At 38.8% G+C, this 25,937-nt stretch overlaps 1 protein-coding gene across 11 annotated transcripts in view; it reads left to right on the plus strand.

Moving 5' to 3' along the window:
• Window positions 1-20,234: 20,234 nt before the first annotated feature.
• Window positions 20,235-25,937, plus strand: part of AGTPBP1 (ATP/GTP binding carboxypeptidase 1) — a gene marked incomplete at its 5' end in the record, with an annotated part of 94,264 nt that continues 88,561 nt past the window's right edge. For 5 of the 11 annotated variants that reach the window (XM_081150720.1, XM_081150724.1, XM_081150727.1 and 2 more), the window contains one exon: window positions 20,235-20,463. Coding sequence is in view for 2 of the 11 variants with exons in the window: in XM_081150721.1 (XP_081006847.1) it covers window positions 20,276-20,418 (143 nt within the window). The remainder of the gene's footprint in view (window positions 20,464-25,937) is intronic. The other 6 variants (XM_081150723.1, XM_081150728.1, XM_081150730.1 and 3 more) reach the window with 3 other exon arrangements.

Here is a 25,937-nt window from a genome sequence, read left to right on the forward strand (position 1 = left end):
CACCAAGCAGAATAGATGTTATTTTCAAGTGTCCATAGAACGTATATCAAGATAGACTGTATCCTGGGTCACAAACTAACATAAACAATTTTAAAAGATTTGGAATCATACAGAGTGAGTTCTTTGACCAGGATGGAATCAAACTAGAAATGAGTAACAGAAAGATCACAGGAAAATCTCTACACACTTGGAAACTAAATAACATATTTCTAAATAACCCATGGATCAAAGATGAAATTTCAAAAGAAAATATAAAATGTAGTTAACTGAGAGAAAATATCAATATCCAAATTTGTGGGCATAGCTAAAGCAGTGCTAAGCGTGAAATACACAGGGTGTCCCTCAAAAATGTATACCCACTTTAACAGCTGATAGCTCGACTTTGAAAATGAGATGTATTTAAATAAACACTGCCTATTCAAAGTGTATGTATACAGTTTTGGGGATACCCTATTTAGCAAATGCATACATTAGAACAGTCTCAAATCAATCATCTAAGCTCCTGATAATATGGAAGTAGAGCAAAATAAATCAAAGAAAGCATAAGAAAAAAATAATAGAGGCAATCAGAAATCAATAACTGAAATCAATAGAGGCAATCAGAAATCAATAAATGAAAAACAAAATTAATCAAGAAAATAAAGAAAACAAAGAGCTGGTACTTTGAAAAGATAAATAAACTTGATAAACTTCCAATATTAAAAATGAAGCAGAGGGTATCTTTGCAGACCCCGCGGACATCAAAAAGATTACTTTTACCCTTCAGATTGGGAACATGCAAGAATGTCTGCTCTCATCACTCTTATTCAACATAGTGCTGGAATTTTTAACCAGTGCAATAAGGCAATAAAAGGCAGTATATGCCTGGCAAGCGTGGCTGAGCTGTTGGGCATCAACCTAGGATCCAGGAGATCACGGTTCGATTCCCGGTCAGGGCACAAGCCCGGGTTGCGGGCTCGATCCCCAGTTGGGGGCGTGCAGGAGGCAGCCGATCAATGACTCTCTCATCATTGATGTTTCTATTTCTCTCTCTCCCCCTCCCTTTCATTTCTCTGAAATCAATAAAGATATATACATATAAAAAAAGGAAATATAAGGCATACAGTTTGAAAAGAAAAAACCCCCACAACCGTCCTTTTTTGCAGATGAGATAATTAATTGTCTATGTAGAAAATCCCAAATAATATACAAAAATGCTCCTAGAACTAATAAGTATATTCAGCAAGGTCATAGGGTACAAGATAAACATACAAAAATCAATTGTATCTCTATACACTAACAGTAAATATAGATGCCAAAATTTAGAACATAATATCATTTAAAATTGCTCCCCCCAAAAGACAGAAATGCTTAGGTGTAAATCTAATAAAAATGTACAGGACTTGTATACTGGAAACTACACAATGCTAATGAAAGATATCAAAGAAGATCTAAACAAACTGAGAGACATACTGTGTTCATGGATTGGAAGAGTCAACATAGTAAATGTGCCAATTCTTCCTAGTTAGATTGTGGGAGAGACAGGTCTTACTGCAAAGATTTTAAAATCCCTCAGCAAAACCTTGTTACTAGTGCTCAGAGCTTTTTCCCACAGCTAGAATTGGCTCATTTATGTATTTTTATGAGATGTATTTATTTCTTTTGAAGGAAAGAAACAGGGATTAGTTCTGTACCAGCTTCAGGTTGCTTGCATAGAGTCTAGGAAGGAAAAAGATTTGTGCCTGTGTGCCTTTTCACCAGCAGCTGAGATTCTAAAACAAGAGAGAATGCATTCCCACAAATGTTGAGCACCCAGTAAACCGGATTGTCACCCGGGCACTCATCCTCCAGGTGGCAGAGCAGTCCCTGTTACTGAAGAAAGGCAATCTTGTCTGCTTGGGTCGTGTGTCTGGGTGTCTCTCCATGATATACATCTCAGTTCTCCAGCAGTGGAAGCAAACTCACCCTTTCAGACTCAAATCTTGCAAAGAGAAATGCTCACCTAAATTCTAACCTGAGCAACTCTGAAACCTAGAAAATAGCCTCCCAAATAGCTGTAATTATGTGTGTGTGGCTGTTTGAGCTAATGTGGCAGGAACTGCTAGCTATTCATAGTTACTGTCATGCGTCACTTAAGGACAGATGGGGATACATTCTGAGAAATGAGTCGTTAAGCAATTTTGTTGTTGTGCAAACATCACAGAGTGCACCTACACAAACCTAGATTTGTAGCCCACTACATACCCAGGCCATGTGATATAGCCTATTGCTCCTGGGCCACGAACATGTATGGCATGTTATAGCATGTATAGCATGTATAGTATGTAGGCAACTGTTACACATGGTAAATATTTGTGTATTTAAACATATTTAAACATAGAAAAGAAACAATAAAAAATATGGTATAAAAGATTAAAAATGGCACATCTGGAAAGGGAACTTACCATGAATGGAGCTTGCAGGACTGCAAGTTGCTCTGGGTAAGTCAGTGAGTGAGAGTGTGACGGCTTAGGACATTACTATACATGACTGTAGGCTTTATAAACATCATACCCTGAGGCTACACTGAATTTATGAAAATATTTTTCTTTATTCAGTGATAAATTGACCTCAGCTTACTGTAAGTTTTTACCATGTAAATTTTTATTTTTTAAAAAATATATCTTTATTGATTTCAGAGAGAAGAAGGGAGAGGGAGGGAGAAAAATAGAAACATCAAAGATGAGAGAGTCACTGATCGGCTGTCTCCTGCACGCCCCCAACTGGGGATCGAGCCCGCAACCCGGGCATGTGGATCCTAGGTAGATGCCCAACTGCTGAGCCACGCACGGCTGGGCCGTATAAATTTTTAAATTTTAAAAAACTTTTGAGTTCTGTAATGACACTTAGCTTAAAGCAGGAACGCATTGTACAGCTGTACAAAAATATTTTCTTTCTTCATACCCTCATCCTAACAGCTTTTTTCAAAACTTTTTCCTTTTTAAACTTGTGTGTTAAAAACTAAGATGCAAACACACACATTAGCCTACACAGTGTCATCAGGGGCATCAGCGTCACTGTCTTCCACTTCCACATCTTGTCCCACTAGAAGACCAGGCCAATAACATGCCGGAGCCGTCATCTCCTGTGATAGCAGGGCTGCCTCCTAAAACACCTCCTGAAGGGCCTGCCTCACGCCTTCAAGGAGGCACCACTCTTTTCAGAAATATGTCCCTTGGCGTTTGTTTGGTTTGTTTCTTTTTTGTCATCATAGATTTGCTTGTAAGTAGATAATGCACAATGAACATTCCTCTCTATGAATGAAAACCTTTTGGTTTAGTAGTCCCAGTTATCAAACTGACGGTTGTGGTATCACAGTGCTTGTGTCATTTTATTTAATAATGCCACATCCACATAACTTTTATTACAGTATATTTTTATAATTGTTCCATTTTATTATTAGTTATTGTTGTTAATCTCTTACTGTGCCTAATTTATAAATTAAACTTCATCAAAGATATTTATATATAGAAAAAATCATAGTATATGTAGGATTCTGTACTATCTGTGATTTCAGGCATCCACTGGGGATCTTGAAACATATCACCCACTGATAAGGAAGGAGTCCTGTATATATAAAATATTTAATTAGCATCTTAAAAGATTTTAAAAGATTTTAAAGAGGACTTTTAACTAAACTCATTTTTGTTCTTTTATATTAGTTCTTTTATATTAGAACCTAACTTCCACACATGAAACAATTCTACTGTATCTACTTTTTTTAAGTATTGTTGCCAAAAGAATACTGAAGCTTGACAGCTTTCTGAGAGGCAAAAATAAACTTTGATAATATTTTTTAAAGTTTGCATGTTATAGGTATTATTAGCTTTATAATCTTTACAACATAATTTTAGATTTACTGAAAATAAAGTCTTCTAGTTGTCTTAAAGCTTCAATACTTACTCATCCAAAGAACCTGGACTTGTTTCAGCTGAATCATCTTTATCCCCTAAACTGTGAGAACATTTTCTTCTACTGTTTGGAGAGGTTTCCAGCCAAGAGACGCTGTTTCCATTTTTGTTTTTGTCAAATGCTTTTGGATTCACCGCTCGATTTTATGATGTATTCAACTTTTGAGATACTACTCCCATTCTATGACTAATCTATTTTAAACCAACATTTTACATTCAAGGAACAATCCCCAAGTGCTTTTCTATGAGTTGCTATGCTTCAGAAAAAAGAAGTGAGAAAAAAAAACCCAAACACCCACACCTCTGCCTTTATAGCAAATAACTGTAATGCATAAAATACATGGAATACATGCTAAAAAGTAATGTGATATCTCAGTCAGCTCAGGCTGCTATAACAAAATACCATAAACTGCATGGTTTATCAACCACAGAAATTTATTTCTCGTAGTTCTGGAGGTTGGGAGTCCCAGATCAGCGCGAAGGCATGGACAGATTCTAGTGAGGGCTGTCTTCTGGGTTGCAGGTGGCTGACTTCTTATTGTGTCTTCACATGGCTGAAAAAGAGGCAAACTAACTCTCTGTCTTCTTCCATAAGGGCACTAATTCTGTTCATGAGGGCTCCACCCTCATAACCTAATTATCTCCCAGAGGCCCCCACCTCCAAATACCATCACTTTGGTGATTAGATTTTAACGTATTGATTTTGTAGGGAACACATCATTCAGTCCATAACACATGAGAGATGGGTTCTCAAGAATTCCTGGCAGGGAAATATCTGGAAAGACCTCAGGGAGGAGGGTGAATTTGACCTGGACACTGAAGGGTAATAGTGGTGGTAAGCCTGGATTCTCAACCAATCAAGTCAGGTGTAGAAAAATATACCATTTTTATTTTCCTAAAACAACTTAATTTCTATCTCAAGTCCCTATTTCTGCCTGATGTCAGAAAATTTAATCTAAACACTTCCAGATAAACTCAGCTGAATGCAGAGATTTCTTAAGAATTTCAGTTGAAATTCAGCCAAGTGCAGGCTTGCTAGTCAAAGTGTAGTCAGTGGACCAGCAGTATAGATCATCTGATTGCTTGTTAGAAATGCAGACTCTTTGCTTCACCCTAGATCTCCTGATTCAAAATACAGATCTTATCCACATTCCCGGAATGAGAATCAGCAGTTTAACAAGATTCCCAGGTGATTTGCATGCACATTAAAATTTGAGAATTCCTGAAATACAGTATTTGTCTCACTCTTCCTTTTATGTGCATTTTCAAGGTCAACTGCTGAATCTACTGCAGGTTGCCAACCAATCAGCTTCTCAGATGGTTGAGTCCTCCACTGTGGTTCAGATCAGCTGAGATGAAAGCTTGTCTTCATCTGATCTCCAACCTTACCTTCTCTTCTCTGCTGTGGGTTTCCCTTGTCCTGGTTGCAGGGCCTTTAAGGACCTCCCACATCTCTCTCTTCACTAATCTTACATTTCTTTGGCTTTTTGAAAATATGTACATTTCCCCCAAAATTTTCTAGTTTGCTTGGTCTTTGTGGAATCCTGTTAGCCCAGGCATCTGACATTCAGTTAGTCAATTACCACAGGGGTAGAGCTGGCCTTCTTGTGGTTGGCAGATAAATTGTACAGCCTGTATCTGTACATTGCTGAGTTCATAATAAACAATAAATACTGGGTGGAAATAAAATCTAAAAGAACTGAGTGCGGAGTCACAGATTCATCAACATTATATTTTTTTTATCAATTGAGACTCTACTGATTTAGAATATGTGATAGTCCCAATAAGGTCTGGGATGATGGTTATTTATCTGCAAAATGCCCTAACTCCTACCTAAAGTTCTTTCTAGTTTCAAGATTATTTATCCATACTCTTAATGAACTTATTATTTATTGAGTGGCGAATATAGATCAGACATTGGGCTAAGAATTAGGATTGAAAAGATTATAGTCCCTGCCTTCAAGGTGATTAAGTGATATATAATATTAATTATGCATAAGAGAAATAATAGGAGTAGCCTGTAAGCACATAGGTTACCTCATTGGTAGTGGGGGAGAGAAGAGGCAAGTGTGTAATTCTAATAAAAGTATGAAGAATGTTAGGCACATATTAATATACAAATTGCTTTCATACAGTGTTCAAATCCAGTTACATATATTGTCCTACAATTAATAATTCTTATCTGTTAGATAAAAGTAATTCCTTTGTAAGTCAACGAGAGCTTTATTAGTCAGTGCAAACTTGGCCATTAATTTCCTAACTCTACATATATGAAAGTTATAAAACTATTTTTAAAATTATCTAATTCAGAGTTTTTCTTATTTCAAATTGGTCTTCCAAATGGGTGAGATTTTGTTGCTAATGTAATAAAATGACATGAAGAATAAAAAAACATAGAGAAGACAATCAGATGCTAAGACACAGTGACTATAGTCTCTTACCTAAAAGTAAGGCTATCAGTGACATACTTTTGTTTTCTAGAGTAAGAGTATCCATAAAAATGATATCCTCAAACTAAACAAAGTCTTATCATACAGCCCAACAATCGCACTACTAGGGTATTTACCCATTTAAGTTGCACAAAAACAGCATGCTAAAGCTACTGAGGCACAATAAGACATGCATATTAGCAAGTGAACAAGCCAGTCTGAAAAGGCTACATATTATATGATTCCAACTATATGACATTCTGGAAAAGGCCACACTATAAAGACAACAGTAGAAAGGTCGGTTGTTTGCAGGGGTTTGAGGAGAGGGTAAGAGTAGATGGAGCATAAGGGATTTTTAGAACAGTGAAACTATTCTGATGACACTGTGAAAGAAAACATCATGCATTTGTCAAAACCTAGAGACTCTACAACACAAAGAGTGAATTGTAATGCATGCAAATTTAAAAACCAATTTGGGAGGTCAGGGGATACTAGGAAAAAAACTGCTGGCTCTGACCAGAGAATCTAACTGTGTTACAAATGTGTGAAACAACCTTACTGAAGGGAGTGGGGGTGGGAGAGCAGTGGCTGACCTAAATAACTTTGGGAATGAATGCAGCCTGTCAGACAAAAGGCAGAAGAAACTGCACATAGTACTGTACTCTACATGATAAAATTGTTTCCTTAGGAGGAATGGGAATTCTGATACTGCCAAGCATGTGCACTGGACTTGAACAGTAAAGTAAATTGATGACAGATGTGGGTGCCAGGTTTTTCACTGTTGAAGTGGTAATTTTAAGGATCAGCAAGGGTAGGAGACTAGAGGCTAGAATGACCTCTATGGTAATGAATTAGAGTTGGAGCCATCGGTCAGAACTTACATTGAACTTAATGTGGAAACAGATGATTACCTATAGAAATAGTTACATGTGTGTATATACATAGGTGTTTTAGTTTGCTATGGCTACATTTTTTGAGGTAGATATCTTTGGGGGGGGGAGGGAGGCATTTTTTGCTTATTACACACAGATTGTATACACACACACACACATTTCTTTGCTCTGTCAGCTGAGAAGGCCTAAGAGAAACAACATCCTGTTAGCAACACACATAGCATTGCCAGACCTTGGTTTCTAATACCATTACCTAGTAGAAGGAAGCAGAGCTTCTGGAGCAATGGCTGGTATCAGGACTGGGACAGCATAATATACCAGATGAGCTTGGCACATGTAGTACCAGAAGTTACGGATGTTTCCAACAACAACAACAACAACAACAACCACCCAAACAAAAACACAGTTATGAAAGTATTTCATCAGGGTGCAGGAGTCAACTAAAAGAGATCTCAGTAGCCAAAGCTGGAAAATTTTGAGCAATAAAATAATGTAGTATTGGATTATGACCCAAAGTATAAAATAAATATCCATGAGTCCATACCAACATAAATGATTGAGCAAATTAATAAATGGGAGAAGAGGCAAATCTTCTGTGATGAAAATTCCAAATAATTTATGTAGATATTCCATCCTAAAGGAGGAGAGCATGACTCCTCTTTCAGTGTGGGCTGTGTGTGACTTCTTTCCAAATAGTACACTGTGGAAAAGGGAAGAAAGAGTATAACTGTACAGTGGAGAAACCTGACAAATGCCATCTCAACCAGGTGATGGTCAGCATCGTCATTACAAATCATGTGGATACATGTGATGAAAATGACACATGTGATTTGGTTTCCCTCCCCCAAATCTAATTGTCATGATAAAAGTACCAGGCAATTCATATTGAGGGACAGTCTATCTACACTTTGCCAGTACTCCTCAAAACTGTCAAAGTCCAAAACAAAGGAAGTCGGAGAAACTGTCAGAGCCAAGAGGAGCCTAAGGAGGCATGACAGCTAAATGCAATGTGATAGTGTTGTGATATCCTGGATGAGATTCTGGAACAGAAAATGGACATTAGGGCAGTACTAAGGGAATCTGAATGAAGTATTGACTTTAGTTAATAATAATAATGCATTGATATTGGCTCATTAATTGTAACAAATGTACCACACTAATGTAAAGTGGTACTAATAGGGACAACTGTGTGCAGAGGTGAGGGAGGGGTTAATGTATTGGTACTTTCTCTGTACTATATGGTCAATTTTTATGTAATCTAAAACTGTCCAAAAAATAAAGTCTATTGATAAAATAATATCTTCATTACTATAGTAAGTCCTCACTTAACATTGAAGATAGTTTCTGTGACTTTAAAGCAAAATGACATATAATGAATTAAACCAATTTTACCATAGGCTAGTTGATATAAACGAGAGTTAAAATCCTATGGCATCTTATCAATGTTATAATAAAACAATGTGGAACAAAATGATGATATTTGAGGACCTGCTGAATTTCACTCTTCACAGTCAAGTGTTTTTTTTGTTTTTGTTTTTGTTTTTTTTGTTTTTTTTTTTTTAAAGAGCTTAACTACCTAACCAGTCCACTCTGGTGGGCAGTACATGTGCTCCGGGTCTGGAATAAGCTGCAGATCCCACCTTCCTCAGCCATCTGTGTGGATTCAAACCATTCTTAGGCAGAATCTGAAGCTCACTCTGGACCCCATGCACATACACTCTTACACATCAAAGTTAGCTAGCCAGAAAGTTGAGTTCTTTAAATTGCCAAAAAAGAAAAATAAATGAGATTATGAAAAAACTGAAATAGTAATGAGGATGGTATTTTTAAGGTCCTACATGCAGACAGTACCTGGATTTAGCCTACAGGGCATAGTTTGCTGTTCTCTGATCTAATACAAGGTATTATTCACTATTTTCAAAAGGTATTTAGCAGTGTTGTAATAGCATTAGTAATATCATCTATTTCCTTTGTAGCAGCTAGAAAGTAAATGTTTATAAGATATGCAATTTGGATTTATAATTTCAATTGTATATTTGCAACAAACTCCTTTAAAAACACCAAAATAATAGCTACTTATCCATAGACCTCACATTTTACAACAGACCTTTGCATCCTTAACCTTCTAAAGGGCTGACAACATTGAAAAAAATCATTTTGCTTCTTCTTTAGTTTCTTTCCTAATTATGAGGTTTTAGAAATAAGATATGAAATGAAAAATTATTTTGTGAGTTTTTTTTTTTTTTTTTTTTTTTTATAGATCCTTCATGAAACTGTTTCGACCAGCTTTGTTTTAGAAAAAGTTCTCTGGAGATTCTAGTTTAAAACCTCAGAGAGAAAACAGCTGCTGCTATGTGGAAATATTACGTAAGTCTTTCTGACAGTATGTTTAGCTTGTTTTCCCCTAAGCTCTGTTCGCAGTGGGAACACTCTGTGTTGGAGAGAGCCATTGTATATTACCTTCTTGCTATCACCCCACACGGAAATGTTGAAGAACCATGGGTATGGTTTTACAGAACCATCGGTATGATCCTAAACTCAGAAGGCTGTTTTTCAGCAATTAATTTGAAGACAAAGAACCAGAAGCATTTTAATTTATTTGCAAACTCTGGTTCAAAGCCTTCCATTTGATGACACTTCCTAGAAAATATGAATTATATGCAAAGTAGGATTATGTTCAATGAACAAAAATGCTGGAAGTTTGTTGAAATAGCTTTTTAAAAATCCACTTGATTCCTCGCTTCTTGAGCCAGGCAATGGTGTCGTCTTTTGTTGCACTGTCCCCCCTCCCCCAGCACCTAGCGAACACGTTCCAAATTATATGTGCTGCATTGTGGAAGTGAATAACAAATTCATATTCATTTAATTTAGCTATTGGAGTGGAACCAAGAAAGAATAGAGGAGCCTGAGCCAAATAACATTGGAAAAGAAGCATTAGATAACCTATGGCACTTTTTTCATTTTTCAGAAGGCTCACTCTGATACAATGGCATGCATACCTCTATGTGATGGCTTGGATGCAAAAAGTATAAATTACATAAGTCTTTGTAATTTTCAGGGAGGAGAATCACCTCCCACTTGAGAATAGGTCCATGAAGAGACTTACTGGTACATTTTCCTCTGGAAGCTCCTGATGCAATGCAGTCATGAATGGAAGAAGACTTCTTTAAACTATGATGTTCTAAGCAAATGTATGACTTAACAAAATTTCTCTGATTATGAAGCAAAATGATTTATTTTATTTAAAATTACTTTATTAAATGATTTAAAATTAGCAATAAAGTGGAAGGAAAAAGCATTAAATTAAAAAATAATAGGTTACCTACAGAATAAAGACAGAAGTTAGATTTCTTCAAATACATTTTGTTCATATATTTGATTTAGCAACCATGTGAATGTTTTACATACTCATAGTATAAAATTAAATGTAAAATTAAAATATAAACAAATGAACTTTAAAACAGATCCAATTGATGGCATAACTTCAGATAGAGTAACATTATTCCAAATGTCTTTAAACTACAGTAATTTGATTATATATATCTAGAGGTATAAACCCTAAAGACAAAAATAACTATAAAAATAATCCTAAACTGTTTTCAGTAATCATATTGTTGGAGGTTGTGGTAGGCATGGAGAAATGCCACTCAGATCCCCTCTCAGGGAAGGCAGAGTGGTCAGTGGCCGGCCTTAGGCTCTCAGCTCCTTCAGGGTTGACCTCAGGTTTACAGCCACCTTGCCTGACGCATGCCTTTCATGGTGCAGCCCACATCTGGCGGTCAAGGAGGACGGGAGTATAAAGGTTTGGCCAGTTTGGCCCAACATGCAGCATCAGCGCTGGGCACTGTTCATTCTGGTGCTCCCTGCTGGGTTGGCCAGAGTTTTGAAGGACCTGATCACATTGCATTACACTGATTTAGCTTCTGCCAAGTTCTGCTTCCTCCCCCTTCCTTTCTTATGCTGTATCCTAAATTCTGTCTTAGTGTGTACTTCTAGAGAACTCAACCTGTGACAGAGGTAGTATTAGAACTATTATTCTGAGACCTTAATATGTGCACTCTGAGATAAAAGAAATGAGTAATCATATTCATGTTTAAAATCAGAATTTTTGGAGGGGGAGAAAGAAGTTTCAGTGGAAGATCAAGCTTAAGTAAAAAACCTGTAAATTTGGATTTTAAAGTATTACTGTAAACACATTATCTTTTTTATCTTTAAAATACATATTTTTGTATTAGTCAGCTTTTGCTGCTTAACAAACCACCCAAAGTGGTTTAATGGCTTAAAACAATAACCATTTTTATTCCTCAGGCTTCTGTAGTTTAGCTGGGTGGTTCTTCTGGTTTGGGTTGGCTAGTTTAGGGATGGATTGTGTAGGATAGCATAATTCACATGTCTGGGGCTTCAGCTGGGACAGCCAGGATGACGGGTGCCACTCTCCATGTGGTCTTTTGACCTCAAGGAAGCTAACCCAGGCTTTCCCCCAGCAGTTCTACTGGCCAAAGATGAGCGAGCCCCTACTGCACATGTGCTTTTTAAGTCTCCACTGTCATCACCTTTGCTGTTGTTCATTATCCAAGGCAAGTTGCCTGGCCAAGCCCAGATTCTAAGGTTAGAGAAATAGATTTCATCTTCTGATGGGAGGAGTGTCAAAGTCACATTGCAAAGAGACACGTTGCATATGAGAAGAAGAGGGATTTGTGCACATTTTTGCAATTTACCATACCCCCCTAGAACTATTTAAAAGACCTACAGACAATAATCTACCAAAAAAAATGCTATTTTTGAGACCATAATTAGGTCACTACAGGTCCTCATTGCTATTCAATTGGTTGTTGTGTCTATATATTTTCAACTAAGTAAGAAAGAGCACTAAGAGTCCTTGGAGAAATAGCTGATTCCAGGTTTGGGACAGAAAAAGTAAAAGATGAGGCTGGAATACCTTATAGTATTAATAAGAAGAAATCTGTCAGAGATGACTAAGGTTGTTTCAAAAGGACTTGGAATAACTTGAATAAACTTTCACTGGCCAAAGATGAAGAAATTTGAGCAATAATATGGATAATAATTGTAAGGTATTAAAATACTTCAAATATGTTTAAAACCCACAAGTTCGTAGTGACACTAAAGAAAAAATACCATTGGCCATCTTTGGAGGATTTTAGGGAATTAACTCATTATGCTAAAAATTGGTATATATACTGTAAACCAAGAAAAATGGATAGGGAGGTTTGTGGGTGAAAGTGGCAGACCCAGGGGCTCCAGCTGCCTTAAGGGCTGAGGGACAGGATACCTTTACATGCTGGAGCGGCCACATAGGGGCAACCAGATGACTGTCAGCTTGCCCATAGGCTGTTCCTGTCACATTAATGTTACTTGACACACTTGCTTGGCGTTTACTACCTTAGAGAGATTGTTTAGCTCAGCCTTCAGTTTGTTTATTTTACAGCCCTTCAGTTTTAAAAAAGAAAGAACTGAGATCCAGCGAGGTATCATGACTTACCCAAGGGCATCACCCAAGGGAGAATTGGAGTTTCTCCCACTGACTCCATTTAGAGATGACTTCTCTTCATCAGTATAAGGTCCTTTCACAAAGCTCTCAGTCCAGGGTCCCCAACTTCCTTGTCCTTCCTTTATGTCTGGAAAGCCCATAATTCCATTTCCCACTCCCATTTCTTCCTCCACTCTTGGTGATTTCTATTCATCCCTCAAAGCCCTTTACCTGATTTCTACTCATTCTTCACCTCCTTTGTCTAACCTTCCTTAGCCACCCCGGGCAACTAGTCACTTCCCCTTCTTTTGTTCATTCCCTCTCCTTTTACCATTGCTTTTTTTTTTTTTTTTTAAATCAGCTTTAATAAGATATAATTTACATACAGTGAAATATACCCATTTTTAGTGTAGAGTTCAAATTTTTTTTACATATGTATATACCTGTGTATTCACTGCCACACTCAATATATAGAACACTTCTATCACCTCCAAATTTCCCTCATGCTTTTGTCAGAAAGTTGTTCCCCACCCCATCTCCCTACCCCATCCTAGCAATCACTGATCTGTTTTCTGTCACTATAGATTAAATTTGTGTTTTCCAGAATTTCATATAAGTGGAATCAAGCGATATGGACTCTCTTATCTCTCGCTTCTTTTGCTCGGGATAATATTTTTGAGATTTATCTATGTTGCCTGCATCAGTAGTTTGTTCTTTTTGTGGCTGAGTAATATTCCAATGTAGGGATAAATCACAATTTAACCATTCACCTGTTGGTGGACATTTGGGTTGTTTCTAGTTTTCTGGCTATGATGAATAAAGCTGCTATGGACTTCCACAGCATTTTACATTGACTTGTACTATAGAACTTTCCATATTAATTATAAATATAGTTTCTATATAGTGTAAAGAGCACTAACGCCAGAGCTGAGCCCTAGGAGTCTAAGAGAATGTATGTAAATTGCTCAGTACAGTTTCAGCATGTGATAAATACTTAATAAATAATAGCTATTATGGCTGCTGTTCTTTTTAGCTGTGTGACCATGAGTAAGTTACTTACCCTGAGTTTCAGTTTCTTCATAAGTAAACTAAAAAATTTCCAGGTTCATGCTCACAATGCTGACACACTGTGACTAGTATCAAGCAATTATGTAGGTTTTTGGTGGGGGATGCTCTCCCAGGGGCTAATTAAATAATGGAGGGTATAGCTTAAAACTTCTTGGGAGAGATATACTCAGCCATTTCAGCAAGCAGGATACAGTAGACAGACTAGATTGTGCCTGTGAAATAAGGGTATCCAGCAGAGAGGCAGTGGGAGCCCGGGAGCCGTGGGTATAGGGAGTAATAGAAAAGTTCATGGAATGTTACCTGCAGAAACATAGGATGTGGGACAAAGCTTTTTTTTTTTCTTCCAGTTTCAGAGACGGGGCTTAGTTGCTGAAGCAAGTGAATTATGATGATTCTCCCAAAATAACTTTGCTTTAGAGCTAAGAATATCCAGCCAGGCTCAAGGTCGCACAAGGCTTTTTTTCCTCACAGGCTTTTGCTAATTGAATTGCACCCTTCTTGGCAATAAGGGAGTCTCCCGAAGGGTAACTGGAAGGATTGATTTTGAACATATTATGATTTGGCTTTCCAGTCGCTCCAGGCCGCGTGCCCAGCGCGCCGTCCTCTTTTAGCTGCTGTCTTCTTTCATCTTCCTGTAACTGCTGGTGATACCTGATCCCGTTACGCGCTGGCCCCCTTCCGGGCGTAATCTGTTGACTAATACTTGTGATTGCTGCTAATTCATAGAGGAAAGGCCTATGTGCTGGGCTGCTACGTCTTCAGAGTGTTTTCGTACACTTCAGTTCTAGGTGCAGGGCCAATGGAATTTAAAGCTCTTCGGTTAGAAGAGGGAGCGCTGTGTTTTGTTTTCCAGAATCATGTATGTGCTAGAACCAAAGCCAGCAATAGGAAAGAAGAAAAGTCATAGAATTAAAGTCTGTCTTCCTCTCCCTCACTTCCTATCACTGTGGGATTCTAGTCACTTTCAAAGCTCACCGTGCCTTGCTCTGCCCAGAGCCTGTACGTGGCATTTTTTCAAGCTCCGAACCTTCCTCCCACCCCTTTGAGATAATCTCTCTTCTGTGGCCCATTTCCTTTTCATTAAATTCATAAATATCTAAAAATTGTGTTTCTCATTGCCAACGCATCTCCCACATAGGTTAAATATTTAATAGCTTTAAGTTCCTTTAGAGAATTAGAATTCCTTCAAATGAGTGACTCCTAGGCTGAGAATTTCAGGTAACTTGATGTACCTGCTATTGGATATACTGATAGATATTTTGATGGATATTTTGGTAGACAGTTATTTTAAGTTTCCTTTGCTTCACGTCAATCACTAACACTGTGTGACCATGAGTAAGTTACTTACCCTGAGTTTCCCTGAGTTAGCTAATGCTAGCTAACACTACTGAGGAAATGAATAGAAATACTTTACAATGTGATTCTGCACAAGACAGTAATCTTACATAATTGTATGGAAAACTGAACCAAGGAGCTACTTTATCACAGAAGGCAGAACTAGTCATCCAGGTCCTCAGTACCAAACTAGAACATGTGGATAATAGACAACAGAAAGGGCCCTAGCCTGTTTGGCTCAGAGATTAGAGCATCGCCTTCAGACTGAAGGGCTTCAGGTACGATTCTGACCAAGGGCACCTACCTGGGCTTCAGGCTCAATCCCAGGCCCTGGGTGGGCACATGTGGGAGGCAACCAATCTATGTGTCTCTCACACATCAATGTTTCTCTCTCTCTCTCCCTTCTGCTCTCTCAGAAAAGCAATGGAAAAAATATCCTCAGGTGAGCATAAATAAACAAACAAACAGTAGAAAGAGACTAACCCAATTATTTGTTCAGGTCCAATTCTTCCATGGCTGTCCAAACACTACATTTGTTAAAAATTGTCCATCTCATTTCCAGCAATAAACAAAAGAATGATTCATAAGGGTGGAAAGGGCTTGTAAGGTATGAAATCATCACCAGGCCAAAGAGATGACTGCAATTTGTTGGAATCACTGCAGTCAATAAAGAGTGGGAATTTGGTGGCCCCCTGAACAAAACCAGCCAGTATGGATTACCACATGACAAGCAGTTTTGCCTTTTACAGAAACCACCCAGAAATGGTTTGTAGATATGTGATTGTTAGAGATTTAGGAAACCCCTATATTTTATAAAGGTGATCTACATATATCATCAAGATAGGAACATCAGCAGAGAAGGCTATAGCCTAATAAGTTATATTATAACCCAAACATGTGAGCAAATAAAGAAATAGCAGGTTGTGTTCTGCATGCAGCACACACACATATATATAGTAGTGTTCGGCTGGAGTCAGCAGTACAGGTTTACAAGTGATTGTTAAATAATCAGGAATTTTGCAGGCCATTGTTAAACTGCAGGCCGTTGATAGTTTGAAATCAGTCATGGTGGGAGTCGTTATATCACAGAAATTGGCAATTGCTATAGACCAGGGCTTTTATTTTGTTTTGTTTTCAGATAGCTGGTTTACCAGTTCACCACTGACTAGTGCTGTTGAGGGCAGAGAGCTTTTATCTGTCAAGAAAATGAATGTGCCTATCCCTTAGAGAGGTATGTGTTGTGGAACTGAAAAAGTTCATCAGACATTTACCAGAACCTGGATGTAGTATTCCTCCAATTCTCCTTGCTTCAAGTCTTTGCTCAATAAACAACTTGTTGCTTATTTGCTTGGTACCAATAGGTAAAGTGATGTAAAATTATATTCCTTGAAGTCCTAGGGATTCTAAGGAGCCCTCTTAAGGGACATCTGGGGAACAGAGGAGAAGAATCATATGAGCCTGAGTAGGTCACTCATCTCTCTGCAACTAGAGCTGCTTCATTTTCAGTTTTACATATTTGTCGTCCACAAAAATACAAAACAGAACAGTTGCTTGGAGAAAGCATACTGCTGCTAAAAAAAACTTTTGAAAATACTAGGCCAGAGCTCTTTGTTCACCAGAAAAGCACATCCCTTATTGTCAACAAATTATTATTCTGGGTATAATTCAGCTGCTTTTGAGTTTAGTTAAACTCTGTTAGTTTCCTATCAACTGATAAAGTTGGGACGTATTGACTGAAAATTTAAACCTTTTGGTGTACAGGATGACACTCCAACCAACTGAGCCACCCAGCCAGGGCACACTCTCTGTTTTTAAGGGTCCTGTGTGATTAGATTGGTCTCAGATAATTCAGAATAATCCAAATAATCCAGAGTAGTCTTCCTAACTCAAGGTTCTTAATTTAATCAAATCGGCAAAGTCTCTTTGCCATGTTAGGTAATATATTTATCAGAAATACTTATGTAGAAATGCTTTCTGATTACAACCTGGCTTCCCCTTAGCATCTGGAAAATTCTTTAACTCTCAGCAACTTAGTACTCATAGGGGCCTGCATAAATAAGGGGCTAAGAGAGCCCTCTTAGCTCCTCACTTCATTAGCCTCAAGGTAAATTCTCATCTGTTCATGAATTAAACCCACTGGACCCCTGGTTAAGAACACCTGCTCTGCCAAATCATTTGTAGAGGCTTCCTAGTGATCTATATTATGGACGTTCAATAATGTGTTTAACCAGGTGCCTTCTGTTGAACGTTAAAGATAGTTTATAGTACCACTCGGGATAAACATCCTTATAGTTAAATCTCTGTGTACTTCCCCGGTTATTTCCTTAGGATAAATTCCTGTAAGTGGATCAAAGGGTATTCTAAATTTTAAAATGTTAGACTTGACAGGAATATTTAAGTTTCATTTCACAAATAAAGAAAGTGAGGGTGTAGAGGCTTATAGATATGGTTCCTTAAACTCCACTTTTCTGACCCTGAATCATATATCATTACCATATGACTACTGGAAACCGTTTTTCACTGTAACAGCTTTAGCCTCAGAGTGACTCCATTGTGTGAAATGCTGGAGTTGCTTCCCTACATTTCCCGGCCTTGCCACATTCATTTAGGGTCAGCTCACGTTGTTCTTACTGCATTTCTGCTCCATGGTCTATTTGTGATAAACCTTTTAGTTTGACACAGGACAGCTGTTAGGTATTTTGTTGAGTGTTATCATTTGCTTAACTCCTCAGAAGATTTCATGAGTGTTGTGTCTAGCACATTAAGAGGTGCTCAATTAATTGGTGTTTGTTGAATGACATTGTAATAGTTACAACTAATCCTATAACTCCAGAGGACTGACTATTTCAGAAAGTCCGTGATTAAGCTTATGGTCCTAACATTTATGGTTCCAGGTGGAAATGGCTGTAGGCTTTTGAGAGGTCTATGGCTATTCTAAACCTGATGGCTACAGAGTTTTGTTATAGTTTGTTGGATTTTGTATGTTAGTCTATTAAAGGTATGGAGGTAAGGAAATCAGCAAAAGAGAAAGAGATAGCTGGCTAGGCTCCAGTGTTCACCTTTCTCTTCCCTGACTAGTCCCAGGTTAAAATAACAAAATGTTTATTAAATACCTACAAGGAACTGGCTGGACTTTTATGAGGAATCCTAGTTAAGTGAATATCATTATAAGGTTAAACTCTGATCTACATCACACAATCATTTATGTTTACTTTTATATACCATAATAAGGTGTGCTGAGGAAGCTGTTTAAAATAGTGGAAAAGAGTGAGCAACAGGGGTTGGCTCTGCTTGTTACCTAGTTGGTGTGTTAATCTACGGGGTCTGTGTTTTGGCCATCAAACCACACTAATGATGCTTTGCTAAAGTGGAATTGAACATCTACAAACACAGGCATTCACATTTATGTCTATATCTTTCTATATTGCCTGTCGATACATTTAGGAAGATGCTGTTTGAATAAAGTTTCATATATATTACATATATTTAATTTTTGTAAAATGTTAAATATTCTTAGATAATTAGGTGTTCTCAGATAATGCTTTTCAGACTGTGTGGTCTGGGGTGGTATTTGTTTTAAAATTATTTAAAATAACATAAGGAACAGACTGACATATCTGGGGTGGGGAGGGGGGAAGAGATTAACCGAAGAATTTATATACACATATGAATAGCCAGTGGCCACAGACAATAGTGTGGTGAAGGTACACTGGGGTGGGGTAGGGGCTGGGAGGAGGAGGGCAAAACAGGGGAATTGGGGTACATCTCTAATACTGTCAACAATAAAAAAAAAACCCATAACCTACTTTTTGGTGCTCACAGTGGGGAAAACTATGGCAATTATAAAATGGTAGTCTGTTGTTTATCCTAGTAAAGACATCTGCCAAGGGCAAGCTGCAAGAAGCTCGCCTGGTACACCTTGGATTATTTTTTGAACCTCCTTTACACTTGCTCAACCTTGTTTAAACATGGTAAGAAAACAAAACAAGAACCTCACAGCTCTCAATTTATTTCCCTATCTCAGCAATTTTCAACCTTTTTCATCTCATGGCACACATAAACTAATTACTAAAATTCTTCAGCACACCAAAAAATGTTATATTTTTTGTCGATTGGACCAAAAATAGGTATAATTTTAATTCATTCACACCAGAGGGCTATTGTTGTGTTGGCTGTTGTCATTTTTTAATTTGACAATCTAAGGCAAGAGAGGTCAGTGCTCCTGACTAAATAGGTATTGATTGCATGCTTTAAAAATTCTTGCAGCACACTGGTTGAAAATCGCTGCCCTAACTGGTTGTAATCATGTTACATTCCTTACCAGTTACTATAAACAGCAGCAAACGTGACCCATGCTGTGGAAAAAAAGTGTACTTATTAAAAATATATTACAGTCAAAACAGAAGGGGATGTATCAGTATTTAATCTGTCTGGAACATTACTTTGGCTCAGATAAAACATTCTGTCTGTGCTTTTAGTAGCCAATTTAGCATTGCCATTTTCGTGACTATATGTAGGCAAAAATAAAATAGTAAAAAATAACTCAGCGTGTTGTTTTGTTCTCTGCTGCACGAGGCATGTAACTTATTTGAGGTTTGGCCACAAGGTGCAATTTTGTTGTGCTCTAGGAGCCCAGCTGGGGCAACTGCTTGTCTTCTAGCTTATTATGGATTCTCCTTGAGGTCAGGAAAGGGCTAAGCTTCACCGTGGCCCCCAGGGACCGAAGTCACCCGCTACCACGTGGGAGGAGTTAAGCAGCTCTCGCTCGGTGCCACTAGAAGCTTGGGTGATTGAAGGTAGCAGGGGTGGGCGCTCGCTCAGTCGGGGAAAAGGCGGGGCTCTACTTGGGAGCGCACGAAGGTGATTTGTGGAAAATAGCCTGGCAGCACGTCTGTCTGGCTGCAGCTGCCGGGGACCAGGGCCCGGCGGCCCGCGGAGCGCCCCCTCCGGCCTTCTGGCCCTGCCCTCCCGCCCCGCCCTCCAACGCCAGCGCGCGCGCTCCCGCCCCCACCGCGCGCGTGCCCCGCCCCCTCCCCAGCGCGCGCTCCGTCCCCCTCCCTCTTGCTCCCTGCGCGCGCCAGCGAGCTGGTCCAAGCGTGCGGTGGGCGGGGCGCCGCGCTGACGTTGCTCGGGATGCGGGAAGGTTCCTCCGCCGCCGCCGCCTGTGCCTCGCCTGCCACCCGGGTTTGTATGAAAACACCCGGCGGCGGGCGGCGAGGGACCCGCCGAGCGTCCGGGGAGCAGCCGCGGGCACTGCCTGCGCCGAGCCGGGTGGGGTGGCTCTGCCCGCCCTCTGCTAGCTCCCTCTCCTAAGCCCGCCGGTGAGCGCCCCGCCGCCGTCCGCGCGTCTGGCCGGCCGATCCTCGGCCGCGGCTTTCCCGCCCGCCCGGGGTCCCCCTGCTCTCCCCGGGCCGCGGCGTCCTGGGGTCGGGAGAAGCGGGGGAAGAGCGACTCTGGGCCCGCCGCGGTCTGCGCTCTGGGACCTCCTCGGACGCTCACCTGACAGGCTGCGTAACGCGTGTCTTTTGGGGCTGGGGGTGGGGGGTGGAGCGGATCTTGAGGGAAATCCCTGATGGGCTAGAGCTTTGGCTCTTCTGGAAAACGCTGTATTCCGTTCCCACCCACGAACACCTGGTCACCCTGCCACCCCCCCATCCCCTCGGAGAGTCCTTGGCGCAGTCTCTGAGCAGAGGCGGCCTCCGTCCCCCACCCTTTCTCCGGTCGCCGCGGTGCAGAGCAGAGCTGAGGGGGGCGGCGGGCCGGGTGCGCGCCCCACTTCTCCACCCACTCCGGTACCTAGCCCCTAGCCCTTAGGTTTGCCAAGCTTCAAGGTGGGGTGTATGTGGTGTGACACCTGCGATGGGTAGGTTTGCTTCCTTTCAATGGATGTTTTGGCCTTAAGTGTGTTCTGTTTACAACTTGTCGCCTTATGGGTTTGACTTGAACCTGAATCAGATTGCCCTTAGATGACAGTGCAGAGTTTCCCTAAGGCCTTCCTCCCTGAGTTGCGGGTTCTTAATTGCAAGTGTTCAATTCAGGGGCTCCTGCAACCCCTACGCAAAGGCTTGTCCCCCCCCCCCCCCCCAGTGTCGTTTAAGCCTATTAGTATCAGTGTAGTTTTGAATCCGTTGGTTTCCTTTCCTGGGCATTGCCCATTATAGAATGGAGTTTTAATACATCTTAGTGTCCTCCATGTGAATGTTACTAACTGCAAGCCCGTTTCTCGTTTTCAGATAGCTTGCTCAAGTATCTGAAAGTCTAGCACTGCTGATGACCTAATAGTTTTTAACACTTAACCGAGCTTTTCTTTGGCAATATTAATTCTCTGTGGGTGTCCCCCCCCCCCCCTTCAGATATTCAGGATTGTAGCGGTGTTTGTAATGCATGACAATTTGTAGTTAGCTAGGACTTTTAACAGTCTTCTTGATCACTCTTTTTCACTTATCTTTTGTGTCCCTGTTGTAATCTTTTTGTAAATAGAACTACCACCTTCTTTAACTTCAGCATTCCTCTTCCTAATAGTCTTTCCCCTTAGAAAACCAGAAGGTTATTTTTGTGATTGTATTGTTGAATGTTTTCAGTTCAGTAGACCAAAAAAGTAGTCGTTTATTTAAGGCACTTTAAATGGTACATATTTTAAAACATGTGCCAAAAGTTAAAACCAAACCAGACTCTGGAAGATCTGTAATGATGTCCTGTGTAATTACTGCGAGATAGTTATCAATTTCTTGTGCACTCCTTATTTCTCATCCTTAAGCAGAGTTGTGGTGTGGCTTGTTCAGTTTCCCATTCCACTTTTCTTAAGTTCTACAGTGAAGTTTTAAGTTCATTTTTAATGAATTGCTTTGACACGTATTTAGAACTGCAGTCTCACTCTGAAATATGAAATGAAGAGGGTAGACTGAGAGTTACTCTTGTAATTAGCCAACTCTGCAAAACATTTAAATGTATTAATGTAATTTAAGCTTTTGAAGAAGGAATTTTATTGCCTTGAATTGAGGCATTATTCTTTTCAGAATAGCCTAGTTTGATTCCTGTATAATGGTTTTATCTCTAATAGCAGAGGGAAAAGAGGTCCAAGACTTGTGAAATTATCTAATTTGTATTATATTCTACATTTTGGTGTTTTTATAAAAAATCTCCACAGGATTCACCATCCAGAATCTGCTCTTTTTGCTTGAAGTCCCTCAGTGCTTAGAAGTTGAACATCAGTTGTAATATATGAACCTGTCATAGGGTTTCTCTGCAAGTTGGGAGCTTCTAGGAGACAATTGGTAGAGTGGGCACTGACTTTTAAACTTTATATATATTATTATTGGTTACACTGCCTCTATCTTATAGTGTAGTGACTAGGTTGTGCCTCAGAGCCAGACTAGCTGGGTTTGAATCCTGGCTTTGCCTTAGAAGCAAGTTATTTATCCTTTTTGTGCTTCAATTTTCTCAGCTTCAAAAATGGGATAATAGTGGTTACACCCTTGAGATGATTAACTGTTAAATGAGCTAATACAGGTAAAGTGCTTAGCTTGGCACATAGTAAGTGCTCAGTAAATTTGCTGCTGCTGCTTTTCTTCAGTCTTTCAAGGGATCTAGTAAGCTGAAGAAGGACTTTGGGCTGATCAGCATTATTAGTGCAGATGAATTCCACTAAGACCCATCCCCTTTGGGGGCTCATTGAGTGCTTAATCTCACTGTCCTGCCTTGGAAGCATGTAATTTAGTTTTAAAATAGAACAGCTGGACCCTGAGTGGGGTGTCCTGAGATGCTGCCTGATTGCTGCAGAAGTATCCCTGTTCGTCCTTTCTGACAGAACCTTGGATTGTCTCCCTCATGATGGTGGTGGCTGCTATTTTAATCACCTGTTTTTGAGTATGTGATTGCATTTCTTTGACTGTCATGTGCTACTGTGAAAAATATTATCTATTAAACTATTGATGGATATATGTGTTTATCTGACCAACATATTGCATGATATTTCCAGCATATACAAAATCACTTTCCTCTGAGCATTGTGTTTGTTTGTTTTCTTTGTTATTAACATTACATAGAGCGAGGTTAGTTTTGATTTGATATTGTGTTCCTTTTCAGCTTTCATGTCATGTAATATTCTTAGGAAAGGTTTTTGTTTTTTTTAAAATTAACAATTTTGTGTACTTTTTCTTGGTTTGCAGGGATTGATAGTAATACTGTGTTCTTTAAATCAAATGTTTTAAAACTTTTAGTCTCAGGACCCTTTTACACTCTTAAAAAATTATTGAGCACCCTGAAGAGCTTTTGAACCTTCTCTCTTTTCTTAATGTGCTGTTTCTCAATTTTGTTAATGTTTTCAGAGAACTAACTTTTGGTTTCATTGCTTTTGTTTCTATATTTTTCTATTCTCTAGTTCATTTACCTCTGCCATATATTTAAAAAAATTTTTCTTCTTTCTGCTATCTTTGGGTTTAGTTCTTTTTCTAGTTCCTCAAATTGTAAAGTTAGATTGTTTGAGTCCTTTTTCTTTTCTTCTTTTTAAATTTGTTTATAGCTATAAATTTCCTGATGAGCACTACTTTCTCTGTGTCCTATAAATTTTGGTATGTTGTGTTTTTGTTTTCATATGTCTCTTAAGTGTTTCTAATTTCCCTGTGATTTCTGTTTTGTCCCATTGGTTGTTTAAGAGTGTGTTATTTAATTTCCACAAATTTGTGGACTGTCCAGTTTTCCTTCTCTTACTGATTTCTAACCTTACTTATTCTGTTGTGGTTGGAGAAGGTACTTTGTATATCTGTTTTTAAAAAATCTATTGAGACTTAATCTGTGGCCTGTCCTATAATGTGTCCTAGAGAATGTCTGATATGCACTTGAGAAGAATGTGTATTCTGCTGTTAGGCAGAGAGTTCTCTGTATGTCTGAGTTGGTTTATTGTGTTGTTTAAGTCTTCTGTTTCTTGTCTTCTTTCTGGTTGTTCTACCCATTATTGAGAATGGGGTATGGAAGCCTACAACTATTATTGTAGAATTGTCTATTTCTTCCTTTAATTCCGTCAATTTTTGCTTCATGTATTTTGATGGTCTGTTATTAGGTGCATGATGTTTATTTTTTAATTTTTTAATTTTTGTTTAAAATATTACAGATGTCCCTTTTTCTCCACAATGACCCATTCCACCCCATCCCATCCCCCTCCAGCACCTCCCCCACCATTGTCCGTGTAGGTGCATGATGTTTATACTTGTATCTTCTTGTTCTCTTGAACATTTTATTAACATATAGTGTCCTTTATGTCTTGTACCATTTTTTAAAATTTAAAGTCTGTTTTGTCTGATATTAGTATAGCCACCTCTGTTATCGTTTGATTACTATTTGCATGGAATATATTTTTCCATCCTTTCACTTTCAGTCTATTTGTTTCTAAAGTGAGTGTTGTAGAGAGCATAGTTAGATCATTTAAGAAAAAAACCACCATTTTGCTAATCTCTGCATTAAGATTGGAGAGTTTAATTTATTTACATTTAAGGTAATGACTGATAAGGAGGAACTTCTGTCATCTTGCTATTTTTTTTAATATTCCGTATAGCTTTCTGAGTCCCTCATATCTTGTGTATTTTAATTCTTATTGGGGATATTAGTGGGAGCTGACTTTGGCTGTGGTACTTTCCTTAAAACTTAAACCATTTTAATGGGTCAGTTAGGTTAGAGGCAATGGAAATGTTTGTTTCACGGTAAGAATTTTAATCTCACCTCTCACCTTTATAGATTTAGAAATTTTGGCATTTGTTTAAGTCTAAAAATAGTCATTTGGGATTTGAGTTGGGAGAAGAATATTTTAAATAAACTAGGTTGAAGTGTAATGGGATTCTACTCTCCCAACAATAAGATAACTTTTAGTATAATTAAGGCATCACACAACAGAACAAATTAGACCTTTGTAAGTGCCAGAACATCTTTTGTGGAGAAATGTGTGAACCATCCAAACTTGTGTTCTTAGTGAGGATGCATGATGAGGAAACGTAAAAAGTATCATCTTTTTATAGGTTTACTCTTACCCACATTTTTTATGAAGTTAATGACAGTAATATATGTGAAATAAATTTGCCTGTTTACAGATTGGGCTAAAACATTCATAAACTAATAATTGGATGTCATGTGAGTAAGGTAACTAGATGAAAATGTCTACTTTAATATGGTAATTTGGAGTAGGTTAATATACACAGACCGTGTTCAGTGTATACATTTCTCTCAATTCACATGGCAGTAATCTCTATTTGCCTATTGCTAGGAATGTTGCTCCTCTTCTTTACTAGCAAAACAGATATTTTTTACTTCCCTCCCTCAGAGTTTCTTACTTTTTCCTTTAATGATGTTGCCCATGGCGTGGGCATTTTCTTTAGGTTGTTTCTTATTAGATATACTCAGGATTGCATTTTTTTGTCACATTGACATAGCTGGTATGGGGGAATAATAATGGCTCCCTTATGTTCTTGAAAAGTGATTTATTCCTTTCAGATGGTGAAACAATTAGAGAAAGCCAACAAGAGATGATTTGTATTCCGTGTAGTTGTTTTCCCACCTTCTGTGGCTGAACCAGCTATCCAGATATTCTTTAACTGTGGTCTCTCCCTGGTTGCCCCCACCCACTCCACCAGGAACTGTATCTAGTATTTAATAGCAAAGGTTATCATTGTTGATTAGAGAAATGTTTCTTAAATGTTTTTAAACAGTGGAAGCTTTTTGTCTAATGGTATCTTGTAGGAAGACGTCTTTGTAAACAGATGAGAGTGAAATAGTGAAGCTGTTCTGGTTAAATGGGAACTGGACCAAG

Source organism: Miniopterus schreibersii (assembly GCF_964146895.1).
Source record: "Miniopterus schreibersii genome assembly, chromosome: 11".
Lineage (NCBI taxonomy): Eukaryota > Metazoa > Chordata > Mammalia > Chiroptera > Miniopteridae > Miniopterus > Miniopterus schreibersii.